The 19,251-nt window shown below is 40.3% G+C and overlaps 1 protein-coding gene across 1 annotated transcript in view; it reads right to left on the bottom strand.

Annotated features, from left to right (window-relative positions):
* The window catches only part of UBXN2B (UBX domain protein 2B), a 29,663-nt gene that overhangs the window by 3,477 nt on the left and 6,935 nt on the right, over window positions 1-19,251 (bottom strand). Inside the window, exons 2-8 of the mRNA XM_006769117.2 lie at window positions 16,538-16,641; window positions 14,867-15,017; window positions 12,754-12,837; window positions 11,833-11,942; window positions 9,460-9,597; window positions 6,150-6,311; window positions 3,158-3,282 (exon numbers count right to left, since the gene is read on the bottom strand). Of these exons, the coding sequence (XP_006769180.1) occupies window positions 3,158-3,282; window positions 6,150-6,311; window positions 9,460-9,597; window positions 11,833-11,942; window positions 12,754-12,837; window positions 14,867-15,017; window positions 16,538-16,641 (874 nt within the window). The remainder of the gene's footprint in view (window positions 1-3,157; window positions 3,283-6,149; window positions 6,312-9,459; window positions 9,598-11,832; window positions 11,943-12,753; window positions 12,838-14,866; window positions 15,018-16,537; window positions 16,642-19,251) is intronic.

The following is a 19,251-nucleotide window of genomic DNA, read 5'->3' on the forward strand; positions in this document are numbered from 1 at the left end:
AGTCAGTGTGCATCAGAGCAAATGGTTGACTGTTCGTTCCGGTTGCTCGGTTGTAACCGTCACTTAGGCACATACATACATATATATATATATGGAAGGAGACAGATAAATTGAGAGAACAACTGTTAAATAAATATAAAGAAAATAGGACTTGATAACTTGGAAATTCTCAGCCTACTCAGATGGAAAAAAGACATTAAAATGAAGAGATTCAGGCCTGGCTGGTGTGGCTTATTGGTTAAGCGCTGACCCATGCACCAAGAGAACATTGGTTCCATTCCCGGTCAGGGCACATGCCAGGGTTGTGGGCTCGATCCCTAGTAGGGAGCATGTAGGAGGCAGCCAATCTATGCTTCTTTCTCATTGATGTTTCTATCTTTCTATCCCTTTCCTTTCCTTTACCTCTAAAATCAATAAAAACATTTTTTTTAAAAAATGAAGAGATTTAGGAAAGCCTGCTCTAGTGAAAGAGAAAAGGGGATAGTTGTACAACTTTTGCTAATACTCAAGAAAGATAAAGAAGGCCTGAGTATTTAGTCACATAAAAGATTCTTTGAAGAGATTAGGGGTATGACTTACAGACCCTCCAGCCATCTCAGAAAAAGTCAGAAAGAGTTGGGATTATCCAGGAAAAATATGTGGAGGAGCCTCTGGTCTACAGTGAATCCCCGTAACATAAACAGAAGGTCCACATGTTTTTTGAGAATGTTATACCAGCAGACATGGCCATCTTAATTGGAAAGGTATAGAGAGTGTGTGAAATGAGAGATGATCAGACCTCCCAGAATTCCACAGTTAAGAAATAAGTTGACAAAACTACTCAGCTGCACACATGTGCTGCCTTTCATGAAAAAGTTACAACTCTGAAAGGATGTCCTCTAGGACAGTGGTCGGCAAACTGCAGGCCCTTGAGTGTGGTTCTTCCACAAAATACCACGTGCGGGCGCGCATGTACAGTGTGATTGAAACTTCGTGGCCACACTCAAGGGGCCAAAGAGCCGCATGTGGCTTGCGAGCTGCAGTTTGCCGACCACTGCTCTAGGATATCCACAAGCCTAGAGAATGGTGCTGCCAGCCACAGAAGACGATGCCCCGGCTTTGAAACCGAACGGAGTGTGCCTGGCCAATTTTCTAAATTGCCTGGCACTGGTAGCTCCTTTTTTCATTCCATTTTCTGATTCTTTGAACAGGAAGTCCATAATTGTAATTCTATGCCTGTCCTACCTTCATATTTGGGAGAAGATAACTGGTTCTAGGTTCACAGACCGAGAAAAAGTATCTTTCAGGAATCACACCCAAATCCTTACTCATACCTATCTTAGATGATTAAAATGAGATTTGGAATTTTTGAGAGGGTGAAATTCAGATAAGATATTGCATTTGAAGTTGATGCTGTAATAGTCTGAGACTTTTGAGCACCTCTGGATGGGGTAACTTTATTTGGGATGGATGTGAACTTTTTGAGGTGGGAGTAAACTGTGGTAGGTAGAATGGCCCCACAAAATGCTCATGTTCTAATGCTCAAATGTGTGCATTTTGCAGGTGTAATTATAGTAAGCATTTTGAGAGATTATCCTGGATTATCTAGGAAAACAAAATATAATCACAAAGATCCTTGTAAGAGAAAAGCAGAATTAAAGTTGGGACTACAAGAGGTAAGAACAGAAGCAGAGACTGGAGGGATACAGCCATAAGTGAGGGGATGCCAGCAGCCTCTACAAGTTGGAAGAGGCAAAGAACAGATTCACCCCTGGAGCCTGCAGAAGGAATCTGAGATGCTACTTTACATGGTAAAAGGGACTTTAAAGATGTGGTTAAGGTTACTATAGACCTTAAGATGAGGAGATAATCCTGGATTACCTTGTGGGCCCAATGTAATCACATGAGTCCTTAAAAGCAGAGAACCTTTCCTGGCTGTTGTCACAGAAATATGATGACAGAACCATTAGAAAGATACAATGTTGCTGGCTTTGAAGATGGGAACAGAGGGCCACAGGCCTACCAATGCAAGTGGCCTCCAGAAGTTGAAAAGGCCAGGAAATGCTTCTCCCAGAGTCTCCCGAAAGAATGCAGTCCTGTCAGCACCTGATTTTAGCCCAGTGACACTAGTTTAACCTATAGAATTAGAGGATAATAAATCTCCGCTGTTATGAGCCACTAAGTTTACAGTAACTTGTTATAGCAGCAATAGAAAACTAACCAGGAGTGGGTGACCTAAGATGAAGTGGTGTCCGGGAAGTGTAATAATGTTATTTTATGAATGTTTTCTAAATGGGCAGCAGGAAAGCAAACCTTTCCGCTGGTCTTTCTTCAGTTCCATTGGGCCTGACAGAACTGACATTCCTGTATTTCTATACTAGTTTTGTTCTGAAGTAGAAAACTTTCTGGCTTTGACACTGAGAACAGTTTAGTATCTATAGTGGGCTCCCTAGAAAAATGTGTTGACTGAATAAATGAATGTGATCAAGGCAAGCTCTGGGAGGGACTGTGACTCCTCTTTTTTAAAGTGCTGTTTACTGCATCTCAGCAATAGCTGACCTTTATGTTTGTGTCAAGTTTATAATGTTCACAGTTCCATAAAATACAAGGCTGAACAGTAATACAGCTAAGTCAGTAAGTAAAAAGGATGTATAATATCTTAATAGGAGAAATAATCGTTGCATGATCAAAGTATTTCAAAATCAGAATAAAGATACTCTTTAGTATATATTATACATTTTCAAAACATTTGATCAGAAAATTCCTTAATGGCTCTTGATCAATGCATCATCAAGAAACTTTACTGCAAATTTTACCAAATTTATCAAAATGGAATTGTGTTAATTTTCTCTGCCAACAAATGTTTTTACATGAACTCTGGGCATGTAACAAATTGGTTTGTGGATATTTAAAAGCTATCTACTTAAGACAGCCCTACAAATAATAATTCAAAGATAACTATCTCAAGATCTACTCCTAGTCCAAATTCATCTATACTAAGGCTGGAGGATAAAATAAAAATAAAACCAAAATGCATCTGTATAAATTATAAAAACAATTTGGTACTTGTATAAGTAAGTTTTCCTTATTAATATGGCACATCATCTCTCCTTTGTGTTACTACATGAATAGGAGCAGCATTATTTCAGTTGCTGGAGAATCACAGTGTTAATAATACCTGCTTCTTGTAGTGTCAGGCTTTCATCGGTTAGCTCTTTGCTTGGAAATGAAGTTATAAGAATAAAGTCAAGATTTGCAAATTCAGGACGGGACTGTACAATGAAGTCCCGAACATCCAGGATCCTGAGAAATAAGATAAAAATAATTTGTGATACAGAAGTCTTATTGCCATGTAAGCTTTTAGCTAAAATTAGATAATAATAAAAATCACATAATTCTAATCCTTATTTAAATGTGTTGTAATTTTCTTTAATTTACACTATTTCAATGGATGGATTTAGTTTAGAGGTAAGACAAAATATGAGGATTAACTTTGGAGTGTACCCAGTATCTACTTTTACTGTAAAAAAGAGACAATCTTCAGATGAGTTATGCACAAAATAAATGCCAACCATGTCATTATAATGAAAAGTGAAGGCCCTACTTTTATCAGAGTATAAAATATTTTAGCAGCGCTCGACCCAGAAAAAGAAAGGTACCTCAAATTGGCCTCTGTCAAAGTGAGCTGAAACTATGAAAAGTGTAAGTCATAAGAATAGTTTTTAAACATTACTTTCACATAGGACTTCTGGTCAAGATGGTGGCATCAGTAAATGCCATACTCACATTCTCCTACAACTACATCAAAATTATAACTACAGAACAACCACACTTCAGAACCAACTGAAATCTAGCTGAACAGAAGTCCTACAACTGAGAACATAAAGAAGTCACATGGAGACTGGCAGGAGAGGCGGAGACGCAGAATGGGGCTGGTCCCACACTCATATGTGGCAAATAAAAGTGGGAGGGATATCTTGGCTGCGGCAGCCCCCCTGAGGAGCGAAGGGACCCAGCTCCAAATCAGGTCCTCCATGCTAAGAAGTCCCCACACCTTCTGGCTATATAGACACCAGTGGGGATTGTGGATGCGTGAGACAGAGGGCTTCTGGAGTCCCAGGCAGTTCTTCTTTTGTATTTTTATTTATTGATTTGAGAGAGGGAAGAAAAGGAGAGGGAGGGAAGGAGGAGAGAGAGAAACATTAATTTGTTGTTCACTTATTTATGCATTCATTGGTTGATTCTTGTATGTGCCCTGGTGTATGGGGATGAGGCTCTAACCAACTAAGGGCCACAGGCAGTTCCTCCTAAAGGGCCCGTGCATGGACTTACTTGAATGCACTTCCTCAGAGCTCCAGCACTGGGGCAGCTGCTCGAAAGCTACCAGGGACATACTGAGAAGAACTGACTTGTCTGACATGGGGTGGGGTGGCAGCAGGAAAAGAGCTGGAGGGGTAGTTTTTCCCCAGAGAAAAGTGCTGGCAGAGGCCATTGCTCCTTTCCTGAGCCCTCCCCCAACAGAACTGGCAGGTGAGTGCCACATCTGAGTCTCCACCAAATTGGCTAACACTGCTAGTCCTGTCCTGGTGATCTCCTGAGACCCGCCCCACCCACTTTGCAGGCCCACCCAACTTACAGGCCTGCCCAAGTGATTCCAGTGGCTTTTCCATACAAACAGCCTGTCTTGGCTCATGCTTCACACATTCCTAAAATCTTTCAAATGAGTAGCATCTGATTTTGGCATGTGCTTTACCTCTCACTAAGTGGCACCGGGCCGGACACTGGTGGCACCCAGCCGTGGTCCACAGCTTGGCCTCTCCTGGGCACCTCCAAGCCCAGCACACGTAGCAGCCATCAGCAGACTGCTTTGTAACTCATGCCAGTTGGCCCCAGGCAAACACAAGGGGTGGCTAACCTTGGCCCGAACCTCCCAGGAGGCCCCACAGCCAGCACACCCGATGGACAGCTTTAGATCACATAGAAGTAACACCCAACCACCTCCACAAGTGACAAACTCAAATGGCAGACTCAGCAGGCAACAGAGCTGCACTGAAGGAAGTCCTACTCTGTGGGTGGGACTGCACAGCTGATACTCCATGGTGGTCCCAGCCAGTCCTCGCAGTCTATCAGCTGGGGGTAAATCCCTCCCATTGAGGTGCCAACAGCAATCAAGGCTCAGCTACAAGAGGAGGGTGTGCACATAGGGGAGGCAACTGGACTGCCCATCTCGGGTGAAAATGAACGATAAAATGGCAATAAATACAAATCCACCAATAATTGAACCTAAAAAACAAATGAACAAGCAGAACAGAAACAGGCTCATAGATGCAGTTTGACGGTTGCCAGATGGGAGGGGGAATGAGTGAAAAAGGTGAAAGGATTAAGAAGTACAAACTGGTAGTTACAGAACCGTCATGGGGATATAAAGTATAGCATAGGGAATATAGTCAATAATATTCTTATAACTATATATGCTGAGAAATGGGTATGAGATTTATCAGGATGATCACTTAGTAAGTAATATAATGTCTAATCACTGGATTGTACACCTGAAACTAATATGATACTGTATATCAACTGTAATTGAAAAATAAAAAAATGATTTAAAGTAAAAAAAGAATTTCTTTCACATATACACAATACTCAACTTAAATCATAAATGTATCCCTGCAAAGGCATACAATAAACAAAAATAATCGTATTCGCACAAGTGTTAATTTACAAGTGAATGGTGAAATGGCATTTAAAATGGTTTATTTGAAGTACTTGACAAGCACAATTAAACTTTACAGTATAAGTTTATATTACGAAGTTAACCCAATTAGTACTATCATAAATTTTTATATGAGTAAAGTCCAAGTAAGGTTTTAATATTAAATTAAATCTGATTCCACTTTATGTGGTTTTAGCAACAGTGCAAAACTGCAGCTTTTAATGATTTTGTTTTTTTGAGTAGTACCTGGATTTGCATTAATATGTGGAGTTTACAAAGGATGTTTAATTACTAAGTATTTCACTTCTTACACACAGCTATTATCCTTTTAAAGTTTTTTTCCCCTTTGTCAAAAACTTACTGCAAATCTAAAGAATTTCATATTCTTCATTACTCCAGTCACATTCAGTTTACACAGATCAGTAACCCTATGTGTGAGAGTAAACTAGAAGCTCACCTGTGCGTACTGTTGAATCTTTGTATCAAACGACTCCCATCTGCCAGCCTGATTTGAATTTTTGTTGTTGGCACTGAATCATCAATCAGAACAGCTGCATTAAGTATTGACTTCTCCTCCTCTTCTGGGGAGGAAGGTGTACTGACAATTTCAGGGGTAAGGCTATGAAATAAGAATGAAAGAGTTAGCAAACAAATGCAAACACATAAGACATGAACAAACTGAAGACAGTGGCATAACCACTGAGACTGATCCCTGGCTCTCCAGCTAGCCCCCGCCTGGCTTCCGGACTAGCAAGAACATGGCCCCTTTGGTCTCCTATACTTCTTCCAAGCTCTTTCATTATATTACAGTTATTTTGGACCCTATGATTTTGATTTAGTTTATCCAATCTCTTTGAAAAGCCTATTTGTGTACTCCTTCCTTCTTTGTCCCTTTGAAATTTCATGAAACTGTTTAGTAAACACCGGCCTTTAGTCAGAAATCTGAGCAACTTTGAGTTAACATCAAAGAATGACTAAGAGCACAGAAAGACTTGGTTTCAAATCTCAGCCATGTTTACTGTATAAACTTAAGTAAATTAATCTCTTTGAATCCCAGCTCTGTCATTTGTAAAATAGAGGAAATATTGGGGTACAAAGGTATGTTATACAGGCATACCTCAGAGATTCAGGTTTGGTTCCAGACCACCACAATAAAGCTAGTACCACAATAAGGCAAGTCGTAATCTTTTTGCTGGTGAAGGGTCTTGCCTTCAGTTTGTAAAAAAAAAATGCAGCATCTATGAAGCTCAATAAACTAAAGTGCAATACTATAAGGTGTGCCTGTACCATTAAGTCCTAGAACACTTTATCAAACAAAATCTAGTGGCTGGGCACTGAAGGATGTGCTTGGGTCTTAAAAAAAGGCAGGTTAACATATGTACTTGTATTTCCTACATGTCTCAGAAATCAGTCTCTAAAAGTGATGGCATTGTAATTTGCTAGTTATTAATAACTAGAGGACCGGTGCACGAATTCGTGCATGGGTGGGGTTCCTCAGCCTGGCTGGCGATTGAGGCCTATCGGGGGGCCAGCCAGCCAGGGGGAGGTGTCACGAGAGGTTGGCCGGCTGGGGGGAGGGGCCGCAGGAGGTTGGCTGGCTGGCTGGGGGGGTTGGCTATGGGAGTGCACTGACCACCAGGGGACAGCTCCTGCATTGAGTGTCTGCCTTTTGGTGGTCAGTGCACGTCATAGCAACTGGTTGACCGGTCATTTCGGTAGTTCTGGTCATTCAGTTGTAACAGTTGCTTAGGTTTTTATATATATAGACTAGAGACCCAGTGCATAAAATTCATGCATGAGGTGGGTTCCCTCAGCCCAACCTGCACCCTCTCCAATCCAGGAGCCCTCAGGGGATGTCCTACTGATGGCTTAGGCCCGCTCCCCATGGTTCTCTGCTCTCTGCAGGGCCCGCTTGCCTGCTCGCCCGGTCACTGCAGTGACCTGCAAGCAGGCCCTGCTGTCTGCTCTCTGCGGGGCCCGCTTGCAGGCTAGCCGCCAGTGGGACTGAAAGGACTGGAAGACTCCTGGGGGCAGGTCCAGCTGTGCTGCCTGCCTCTGCTCCTCCAGCAGAGCTGAGGGGCCTGGGCACTGCCATCTTTGTGATGGAGTGATGGTCAATTTGCATATCCCGTTTATGAGATAGGGTAGGAAAGGAGCAAAGGGAAGGCTAGACATTACAGGCATGTTCCCTGCAAAACACTGGGGAGAGAGGACTGGACATAGGGAAGATAAACACATGCCCAGTAAAGCTGAGATGACAGAGGAAAGGTACTTGCCAGTCAATCGCACCTGGTGACAGAGATGGTTGGCCAGAATGAGTGTGGCCACTGCAAGTGCATGGAAATTTGGGATATATAATCCCCTAAACAAAGAAGCTCATTCTCTTATGCTCTTGGCACACTTGGCTTCCTTGCATTCTCCCATGTGGCCCACGACCATGTGGACACACAAAGGACTAATGGACTGCAACTAGCTTGATACTGAACTGGATCTGACTCCAACATGGAACAAAAACTCTGGAGCTTGGCTCTGATTTTAGCTTTACTGAAACCCCAGCTACACTCCTTCTATGACTGGACTAAGGGAAATGGGACTTTGGAAACTGAGGGGTGTAATTCCATAGAAATAAAGTTTTCTACTATATATCGTCCTCCTGTGGAAGTCTCTGGAAATGCTTATTCCAGCGGTACCTCAAGAACTCCACTCCCACTAGTGACGGGGGAAGATGAGGAAGGTTTTTCTCCAATAACAAAAGTAGAAAAGGATACAGAAATAGAGACTTGAGATATAAAAGACAAGGATAAAGAACCGATACTGAATTCTTTCCTATTCTGAGAGGGGAGTAGAGAACCAGTGTGCCCAGTGCAAATGAAAAGAACTTGGAAGGGAAGGAATTATATGAAAAGGAATAAAACATGCACAAAAGGGTATGTGGGACACATGACTGATGCATCAATTCCACAGGTCACCTGTAGTGATAATGTGGACAAATGGAGGGTAACCTGTACTAACTTATTTTACAAGATTTATGAAGAGTCTTTTAAGCCAGGCTGTTATAAAGAAGTCCACTCATAGACTATACCATGCACATTGGTTTCTAAATTATGCTCAGCAGAATCCAAGGGGTCCTTGGGAAATGTCTCAGATAATTCCTCCTTCTCTTACAATCAGGGGAACTCAGATTTCATATGTGTTTTAAATACATATTGGGCTTCCATAACTTGAAGAAAGACTTTGGCTGCTTAAAATGTATTGAGAAAAACCAACTTAAGCACACTACTTTGCTGCAAGAGCTCAGTGGCACCTAAGCATACTTAAAGCTATGATCTAAGATATCTATTGTTTTATCTAATCAACAACCCCTTCCAATATCCCCCTCTGACACTATGTAATTAAGATAGAGACAAGATGGTCTAATGGTAAAAGCACAGACTCTGGAGCCAGAGCTCCTGGTTTGAATCCTACATGCTAATCACTTCCCACCTCAATCAATTTGGGCAAAATACTGCATCTGCAAAAGGAGGGATAACAGGATCCATCGGGAAAAGTGGTGTGAAGACTAAATGAGTTAATGTATGTAAAGTGCTTAGAGAGCCAAAAATGAGGTAACTGCTATCTAAGTATTAGCTACTAATATTGACACCAGATTTGCATCTCTAATTCCATCAGCAAAGTTTTAGTTTTTACTTTCTAGATTATTTTGATATATTCCCAAAGGAAATTCATGTTGAACACACACAAGTATTTTTCTCATTTTAGGATTCTACCTTCCAAGTTTTTGTCCATCTCCACTAAAAGCCTTGAACTTCAATCTGGGTTTTATGTATTCTTGATCCTGATGATCCTCCATATCCAAGTTCAGTTGGCCACCATGGACCAGTCGCTGAAGCTCTGGGGGAATTTCTCTTTTAAAAAAGGGAAAAAGGTTTTAGTTAATTTTTGGAAAAAAAAAATCTATACTGTTGATATTGATATAATCAAGTTGTGAGCTATACTGGAAAACCACAATTTTTACAAAAAGTTGTAATATAAACGTTTCTGTGATGATTGATATTTCTTTATCTATAGATATTTCTTTCTTAAAGTTGCATCACATCATTCCTTAGAGATTCTCAACACAGGGATTTTTTGTTATAGTGATCTTGGAGTGCTTCTGATAAATTGTAAGGCAGCAATTCTTACCTAAATTAACACTAGGAAATTCCTATGAGGACATAACAGTTAATGCAGGTATTTCTTTCCAAACTCCTGGAAGAGGTTTTCAAAATGATAGGGATATTTTGGATTGTTGTGTGGCTGCTGAGTGCTGCTGCCCAGTCAGGGCGGGGGATGAATGATGCTCTGACACGGGGGAGCCACCTGCACAATGAAGACTTGTCTCAGGTTCCACAGAACCACTGAATACCCTGCCAGAGAGTCATATGATGACGAATGACACTGTTTATAATGTCTGAGCCTAAAACCCAAGGCTTAGGCTCTGTCTTACATATAAGCAAAACCTCAAAACCTGTTTTTGTGTGTGTACTGTTTTAATATGCTTTGCAATTTCCATCTTCCATATAAACTGAGGGAAGACTGCAACTTCTTTTGTTTAGAACAAATCCCTGTTTGCACTGCCACTTATAGTAATGAAGTTGCCAACTTCCTATATCTCCCTATTCTGTTTTTATGCCTGTCACATTTATGTGAGAAGTGCTAGTCTGCACATAAGTGCAAATTATCTGGCTGCTTTGTTGTATCTTCTGGTGTGGTCATACTCAGGTATTTAGAAACTGAAATAAGTATAATTTTATGGTAAATTACTTTCTTTTAGTCCCTCAATATTTGTAAGATAAAATTTACTTTAATTTTTTGGAAATAATATACATAGATTTATGAATTTTTCTTTGGAGATACTGAAGATGTATTACAAAATATTTGTTATAAAAAGGGAACAACAATTACATAGCTGACAATCACTGTCTGATATCAATCACTGCTTTCAAGGGGTCTTTTCTAAAACTATTCTTGATCAGAATTTGTTTGAGAATATGGTGTGATTCAAATTTTTTAAAAAATTAGTATATCATACTGTGTGAACAGTAGACTACAAAGTTTATACATTATTTTCACTTAACAAATTAGTTTTCATCTATAATACATTCGTCATCAATAAGTTCTTTTCTTCTACCATCTTGAAATAAGCATCAATTTCAACTGTACTGCTGATCTTCACTTAGCAGATGAACCCTACCCAGTCTGAAGCACTGACTTAAACTATCATATACTGCCTCCCAGGTCAGCCTCCCACCTTTCTCAATGACTTCAGCATACTGCCTAGAGCTTACAGCATTTCTTGCCTTTTTTTGATATCCTGACATTATCTCTGATGAATTCAAATTCAAAATTCATGCTAATTAATGTTCTAAAATACCCTTTCTCCAGAGTGTTCTTCCACTATCTCAACTTCAATGAGTTTCATCTCTACTCCACTTGGATATGTTTCATCACTTGGAAAAGCCCTGTCTTCAGTTCCTGGGTGGAGTATAACCTCCTACTCCAGTCCCTTTACAGCTACTTAAATTTCCCAGTTCATCACCAATATCTCAGTAAAATATCTTATTCTTCAGTAAGGGCTAGTGAGTTATGATGTTCTTAAGGCGGGTCAGGGTACTGTATATTGGTTTACTTTCATAAATTATAACTTCAAACTAACCTTTTGAAATCTTCTGCCAGCAGTAATGCCACTTTAAAAGATTTCTAATATAAGCTGCTGAATTTCAGGCATACATGCAATGAGTCACCCTGTCAACAGTAAGCAGGACAGTGGCTTAGAGGATGGCAACTACATGCTAATCAGTTAATTGATTATACTGAGGTGGTTCTTCTTAGAGTTGGGACCATAGCTTCATCAGATTTTTAAAGGGATGATGTCTTACTGCTTTCCCACTCCCCACAGGTGAAAACAGTAACTTATAGACAATAATATGTCCTTTATATACTTAGAAATACCCTTCCCCCAGGAGTCACTTACATAATCCAATTCTTAGATACCAGTAGAGTCCTACTGAATGGCATTCTGCTTAAAAAACAAAAACAAAACAAAACAAAACAAAAACTCCCACCCTGAATAACAAATAGAACACAATAATACAGCTTACCCTCTTTTAACAGACTCCAGAAATTGAGCATTCACTGGATCATTGTACGGTCTCAATTCTCCATCATCTAAACTGAAACCATTGCTCCATAACTTAAGCAAAATCTGAACCTTTTGAGCACAGAAAAAAAATAAAGATAAAGAAAATACAAAAATTATTTGCATCAAACAATCTTAAGTTTTAAATGTAATTTTAAACAACTTACTTAATTTAAAATATGGAGTTATTTGTACTCTCCTTATTCACAGTTAAAATAAAGACATACGTGAAACCATGTGTGTCTGCTAAGCAGATCTGTAGTTAGCTTAACAAATGGACCATGGCTGAAACACCAAAGGTCCCACAGGTCCCTCACCTGGGCCCTGGCTTCAAGGCACAATTATTTCTAGTTCATTGAGAAAACAAAAGCAATGAGATCATTCAGCTGCAGTCTGCACCCACCTTCTCCTTCTGTGTCCATATTTTCTAATACAGAACTTAAATATTCATTCCAAGGTGCAAGACAGAATTTCTAGGGACCCGCAAAGGCTAAACTACATGCTTAAAATAAAGTTATAACTCCGAAATTTCAAAAGGTAAATGAAATAATGACTTAGGTATTGCTATGTTCACAACTCTGCTCATTCTATGTGGTAACAGTACACCATTTGTAATCATCATCATCATCATACATATGTAAGCTTATTTTACAGTGAATCATACAATTCTTTCAACAAATAGTTATGTATCTCTAAATGCAAGGCACATTAGGGATACAAAAGATAAAATTTGAGACTGAAAACTTACAAATTAGGCCTTTTAATCTGTTTTACAAATTAAGAAAACAAAAAGATATTTATATTACCAACTTTTAATTTTAAAATAAACAGTAGTAACTAGAGGCAAATATCTATAATTTTTCACTTTGATTACTGTACCTACATCTTGCATCTGATTTTCTCCATAGATATATTCAGACTGTTTACAAATGGAATTACCCAATCTGTATCCTCCACCTGTAAAGGACTAAAATACAAAGCAAGTGAGTTAAAAATTCTGTAAGGCTTATTAAGCAGTATGTTGCAATAATCCTATATAATAAAGGCCTAATATGCAAATCAACCGAACGGCAGAACTACTGGTCACTATAGCGCACTGACCACCAGGGGGCAGATGCTCAATGCAGGAGCTGCCCCTGGTGGTCAGTGTGCTCCCACAGGGGGAGCGCTGCTCAGCCAGAAGCCAGGCTCACCGCTGGCGAGCACAGCGGTGGTGGCGGGAGCCTCTTCCACCTCCAAGGCAGTGCTAAGGAGCAGCAATCTCAGCTTCTGACTGGTAAGCGCAGCGGCAGTGGCGGGAGCCTCTCCCACCTTCTCTGCAGGTGGGCGATAAGGAGTGAGGGCTCCCAGATGGCGAGAGGGATGTCTGACTGCCGGCTTAGCCTGGGGGATCGGGCCTAAGCCGGCAGGCAGACATCCCCCCGAGGGGTGCCGGACTGTGAGAGGGCGCAGGCCGGGCTGAGGGACCCCACCATGTGCATGAATCTCATGCACTGGGCCTCTACTGTGTGATATATATTTTAAAACTAAATTAACTATAATTAGTCAAACTGGTTAATATTTTCCAGGAAAACAGCATATTAACATTAAAGTCTTATGTTACAACACAAAGAGGTGTATTCAAGTAAGAAATTATGTTTCTTGCCCTGGCCAGTTAACTATGTGGTAGTTTAGGAAACCTCCCAAATGATTTGACAAGAGAAATCAGGTTGGGAAATGTTAATTATGAGAACACTAGAGGTCAGATGCACAAAATTTGTGCAAGAGCAGGCCTTCCTTCCCCCAGCTGCTAGCACCAGCTTCCCTCCAGCACCCGGGACCCAGGCTTCCCTCGCAGCCCTGACTTTGTTCGGAAGGTTGTCCAGAAGGATGTCCAGTCTAATTAGCATATTATGCTTTTATTATTATAGATATGGCAATTATACACAAAAATACACTTTAGTATACCAATACTGCATCTAGAAAGTTTTGCAGAAACTGAAGAAGGTACAAAAATAATCCAAGGAAAGAAAAAGAGCCTTTCAACATGGTGGGACAATTCGTCCTCTGCACAAGTAGAAATAAGAATCTCGACTTAAACTTAATCAAAATCAACTCAAAATGGGTCACAGGTTTAAATGGAAAACTATAAAACTTTTCTAGATAACAGAGAAAATCTTTGGGACCTAAGGTTAGGTGAAGAGTTCTTAGACAAGATACTAAAAGTATAATTCATAAAAAAAAAAAAAGATCAATTGGACTTCATCAAAATTTAAAACTTTGCTTTATAAAAAACCCTGGTACGAGAACGAAAAGACAAGCTACAGTCTAGGAGGAAATATACACACACAAAAATAAAGAACTCTCAAACAATTTTGTTTATAAAAAAAATCCAATTTGAAAATGGGCCGAAGTAGAGACATTTTACTAAAGAGGAAAAATAAAGAGAGTGGCAAATAAGCACCGGAGAAGATGTTCAACATTATAGGCCATTAGGAAAATGCAAATAACATCATTAGCCATTAGGGTATTGGGGAAAACTGGGTGAAAGGTACACAACACCTTTCTGTATACCCTTTGCAAATTCCTGTGAGCATAACTATTTCAAAATAAAAAGGTAAATAGAGAAGTTGCATAGAAATGTAAGAAACTGCCTCAACTGTCAATCATCAATAAAAAGATTATAACCTTATAAAAATCAATCAAATATTTAAAGGAGAAATATACAGTTAGAAAAATAGTGTTATATAATAATATAAAAAACTATAGCCCTGGGAGAGTAGCTCAGTTGGTTGGAGTGTCTTCCTGAGATGCTAAGATTTTGGGTTCAAAACACAGGGCATATACAAGATCAACCAATGAATGCATAACTAAGTGGAACAAAAATCTCTCTTTCTCTCTCTCTCCTCCCTCACTCCCTCTCTTCCTTCCTCTCTCTCTGAAATCAATTTTTAAAAAACCTATAGAGGAGATCAAATATATAAGTAGCATCCTTAATTTTGAAATTGAGCATTTACCTTAGTTTTGTCATCACCTGAAGCTCTTGTGGCTTCATGTAGAGGGACAGCCCCATGTTCCTTTGCCTCTTTGAAAAGTTCATTCACTATTTTCCCAGTTGAAGGTAGAACTAGGTGCAATCCACTGTATTCATGCTCACTTGAATAGAACCTTTAAACATTACACTTCGTGAATAAAAACTTAGAATACAGACAGAAACTACTTTAAATAAAAAGCTACAGTCTTAGAAAGTAACTTTAATGTAAAAAGAATAATTTATATGCCTTCTGTGAAAATATTTAATTTTAAAAATAGGATTAAGGAATAAATAGTGAACAGTTCATATCATTTCTCATGGAGTTTGCAGAGATTCCTGTAGCAAGCTCAGCATGCAGCATGAGAACCGGCTTGGTCCTTCCTCCCTCATTCTTTGCAATCACTTATAAATGCGCTCTTGGAGTGTGGCGGGGAGAAGTGTTAGCAACCAAAAGCTAAGTCTTTTCCCTGAGGAATCTACAATCACTAGGGACTTCGTCAGTGAAGAGACCTTTAGAGAGAGTGAACACCTAAACCTAGACTGTAGAGCTACACATAGAGGGTTTACTCCTAAGAGTTCTCTGGACTAAAAAATTATAACCGTGTTAAAGGTAAATAATTTGGACCACAAACAAGTTTTTTAGTGTATTAACTATGTAGAAACTGATTTCTACTCACTCGAACTTCATAATGGTCTTCCAGAACACAAAATTGCCTCTACATTAGTATCCTATTTTATCTTTTAAGATTTTTTCAATCAAGAATAACAGATAATATAACCTATGAAATATCAACATGGAGACTTCAAGTATAAGGTGACAATCAGAGCTCATGTTTTTAGCTACCCATTCCCTCCAAATCAGTTTCAAATCTGCACTGAACTGACCCACAAAACAAAAAGTGGGCGAATTATATCAGCACTAGAGATGAAGAATGAAGGTCACCTTCAACACTTTCTCCAAAATTAGTATGTGCAAAACTGAACAGAGAGGGAAGGGCAGACCAGCTCTCAATTCACTGTAAGTGAAGAAAAAGTCCCCCTGGAGAACCAGTGGATACTAGCAAGCAGACCCTACTAACGGAAGCTAACATAAGGCTGGCTCACACTGCTAAGGGCAGGGGGGAAGTGGAGGTGGGGTTGCCCCCATCCTGCTAGAGCTCCGGGCAATACACTGAGGCCCAGGCTACCCCAAGCAGGAGCCACTGGACGCTTTCCTGCCAAGCTTATACTGAGGGTCCACGTGCTACCACAGGTGGCTCTTTCTTCTTTTCTCTTTTAAATTTTATTTTTAAATTACAGTTCATATTCAATATTATTTTGAATTAGTTTCAGGTGTATAGTATAGTGGTTAGATAATCATATACTTTACAAAGTGATCCCTCAATATCTCCAGTACTCATCTGGCACCATACATAGCTGGCTTGTAAGACAAACGTTAGTATTAGGAGCTGTACAACAGAGAGGTAGCAATGAGAAAGGAAGATGAAGAGAAAGAAAGAGAAAATGATAAAGAAAGGAAGGGGCATTGGTGAGAAAGACCTCACTGAAAAACCTAGATAATGTTTATTTTTAAAAGATTTCAAGGCCATTTAAATAATTTGGGATTAGTGAACTAAAAAGGGATAAAATTTTTAAAAACAAGAGAAAAACTTACCTTTGAGGTGGTGTTCGTGGGCTTTTAAAGATTGAAGCTTTAGGTCTATCAGTTTTGGAAGATTTGCATTTCACTTCATCTTTGTACAATTCTGCCAAGGCCAACTATAAAATAACAGATTTGTTATACAGTGTAACACTAGAAATAAACTCTCCTACACAACTAGAAATTATGAGTAGAACATTAACTTGTAAGTGCATAGTAAAGAGCTCCAATGAAGGCCACTGCTTACTCTCTTTCAAAATAAAACCAATGCCTACTCTTCTTTTATAAAATTAACCAAAATGCTGCAGATATTAGAATAAATTAAAATTATAATTATTATTTGATTATTTTCAAGTAAGTATTCAACAGTTTAAAAAACAGTATTTGGTGACATCATTTTCAAAGCTGAACCTAAATTCTACAATCCTTTTAAAGATGTTTCACAACCTGCTCTCATCAGATGTCAAAAATTATTTCCTTTAGCTGTTCAAGTTTTCAAAATCCAAACACAGAATAATTTCAAAAGTATTCTTTTTAAAAGTCTACCAGACATATAAGTGTCATAAAGTTTAGAAAATTAAGCTGCTGGAAAATGACAGACAATGAATTACATAATGGTTTATATAACTTTTAGAAAGCAATACTACCAAATTATGCATTATAGATATATGGCTGGCTATCTGCAAAATGAAATAAACAAAACATAGTTCTTGAAATTGGAATTTTAAAAAGTTAACCAAATATTTCAGTATTATTTTGTTCCCACTTTTGATATTTTTGGACAACTCGAAAACTTTCCTTAATGCCCTTGTGGTTATCTATCTATATAATAAAAGCTTAAGCGACCGCTATGGCAGAACGACCAGAATGACCGGTCACTATGATGCGCATTGACAACCAGGGGGCAGATGCTCAATGCAGGAGCTGCCCCCTGGTGGTCAGTGTGGTCCCACAGGGGAAACGCCGCTCAGCCAGAAGCCAGGCTCACAGCTGGTGAGCGTAGTGGAGGTGGCAAGAGCCTCTCCTGACTCAGTGGCAACACTAAGGAGCAGCCAGCGAGATGAGGCAAGGAGCAGCGAGCAGGCAGGCAGTAAGGAACAAGGGGTCCCGGACTGCAAGAGGAATGTCCAACTGACAGCTTAGGCCCGATCCCCCCTGGGGAGCATGCCTAAGCCAGCAGGCAGACATCCCCCAAGTGGTCCTGGACTGCGAGAGGGTGCAGGCCAGGCTGAGGGACCCCCGCCCCCCCGTGCATGAATTTCGTGCACTGGGCCTCTTAGTGTATGTATGTATGTATGTGTGTATATGTGTGTGTATGTGTGTGTGTGTGTGTATGCGCCTAAGGGACCACTACAATGGAACGACCAGAATGACCAGTTGCTACGATGCACACTGACCACCAGGAGGCAGACACTCAATGCAGGAGCTGCCCCCAGCCCGCAGGCCCCAATCGCCGATGGGGCTTGCCGACCAACCTCCTGGTCCCACCCCCTGGCTGGCAGGCCCCGATCGCAGGATTGTGGCCAGGCCCCCAGGCTGGGACAGGGAACCAGGGGTGGGTGGCGGCGGACACGGTCCCTTTCCTAAGGGGGCTGAGGGCTGGCTCCCTCCTCAGGGCTGGCAGCCAACCTCCCGGTCCCTCCCCCCTGGCCGGAAGGTCCTGCTCACCCAGTCGGGGCTGAGTCCTGGGCTGGGACGGGGAACCAGGGGTGGGTGGTGGCGGGTGGCGAGGGGAGGAGGAGGCGGGAGGTGGGGAACCGCATGGTGGCAGCATGCAGGCAGCGAGGGAAGGAGGAGGCGGGGAGACAGGGAACCTAATCAGCCCTGATGTCCGGCCAGGCCTAGGGACCTCACCCATGCCCAAATTCATGCACCGGGCCTCAAGTTCAATTATAATTGGCATGACCATAATCTTTGAGAGAAAGAAAAAACCAAAAACCAAGAAACAAAACAAAAATACACACAAAAAAGATAAGGTACTCCTTCTAGAAACACAAGAGATAAGAAAACTACTTTCAGGGTTTCTTTCCTCTGGAGGAAAAGAACAGGGAATTGGGGCAAAGTTAGTTGTTTGAAGATTCTATTAATAAAATTTTAAAATATACACATTAGAAAACAGAAATGAATGGCTTTATTTTTCCTCCCTAAATTTTTACCCTCACTTTACCCAGATCAAACAGCTTTCATTTTTCTAACAGCAATTTTGCTAGACATCCTAATTATAAAAGTGCTTTGTAATCAAAAAGAACTGAATTAAATCCTAACTTATGCTCTTATTGTGATGATCGGCAAATTTTGTAACTTCTCTGAGCGCTTCCCTCATCTTTATTTATTTATTTATTTATTAATCTATTTTATTGATTTTTTACAGAGAGGAAGGGAGAGAGATAGAGAGTTAGAAACATCGATGAGAGAGAAACATCGATCAGCTGCCTCCTGCACATCCCCCACTGGGGATGTGCCCGCAACCAAGGTACATGCCCTTGACCGGAATCGAACCTGGGACCTTTCAGTCCGCAGGCCAACGCTCTATCCACTGAGCCAAACCGGTTTCGGCTCATCTTTAAATGTCTATTAAAAATATATCTTAAAGGGTTGTTTTATGGAATACATAGTGTATGTAAAATGTAAGACAAGAGCTCCATTACTAGGAGATAGTATTTAAAAATGTTTAATGATGATTATATCAGTGTTTCATTTTCCCCAAGATTTCTTTTCTTTCTGCAGTG

The sequence above is a fragment of the Myotis davidii genome, unplaced genomic scaffold (assembly GCF_000327345.1).
Source record: "Myotis davidii unplaced genomic scaffold, ASM32734v1 scaffold1, whole genome shotgun sequence".
NCBI lineage: Eukaryota > Metazoa > Chordata > Mammalia > Chiroptera > Vespertilionidae > Myotis > Myotis davidii.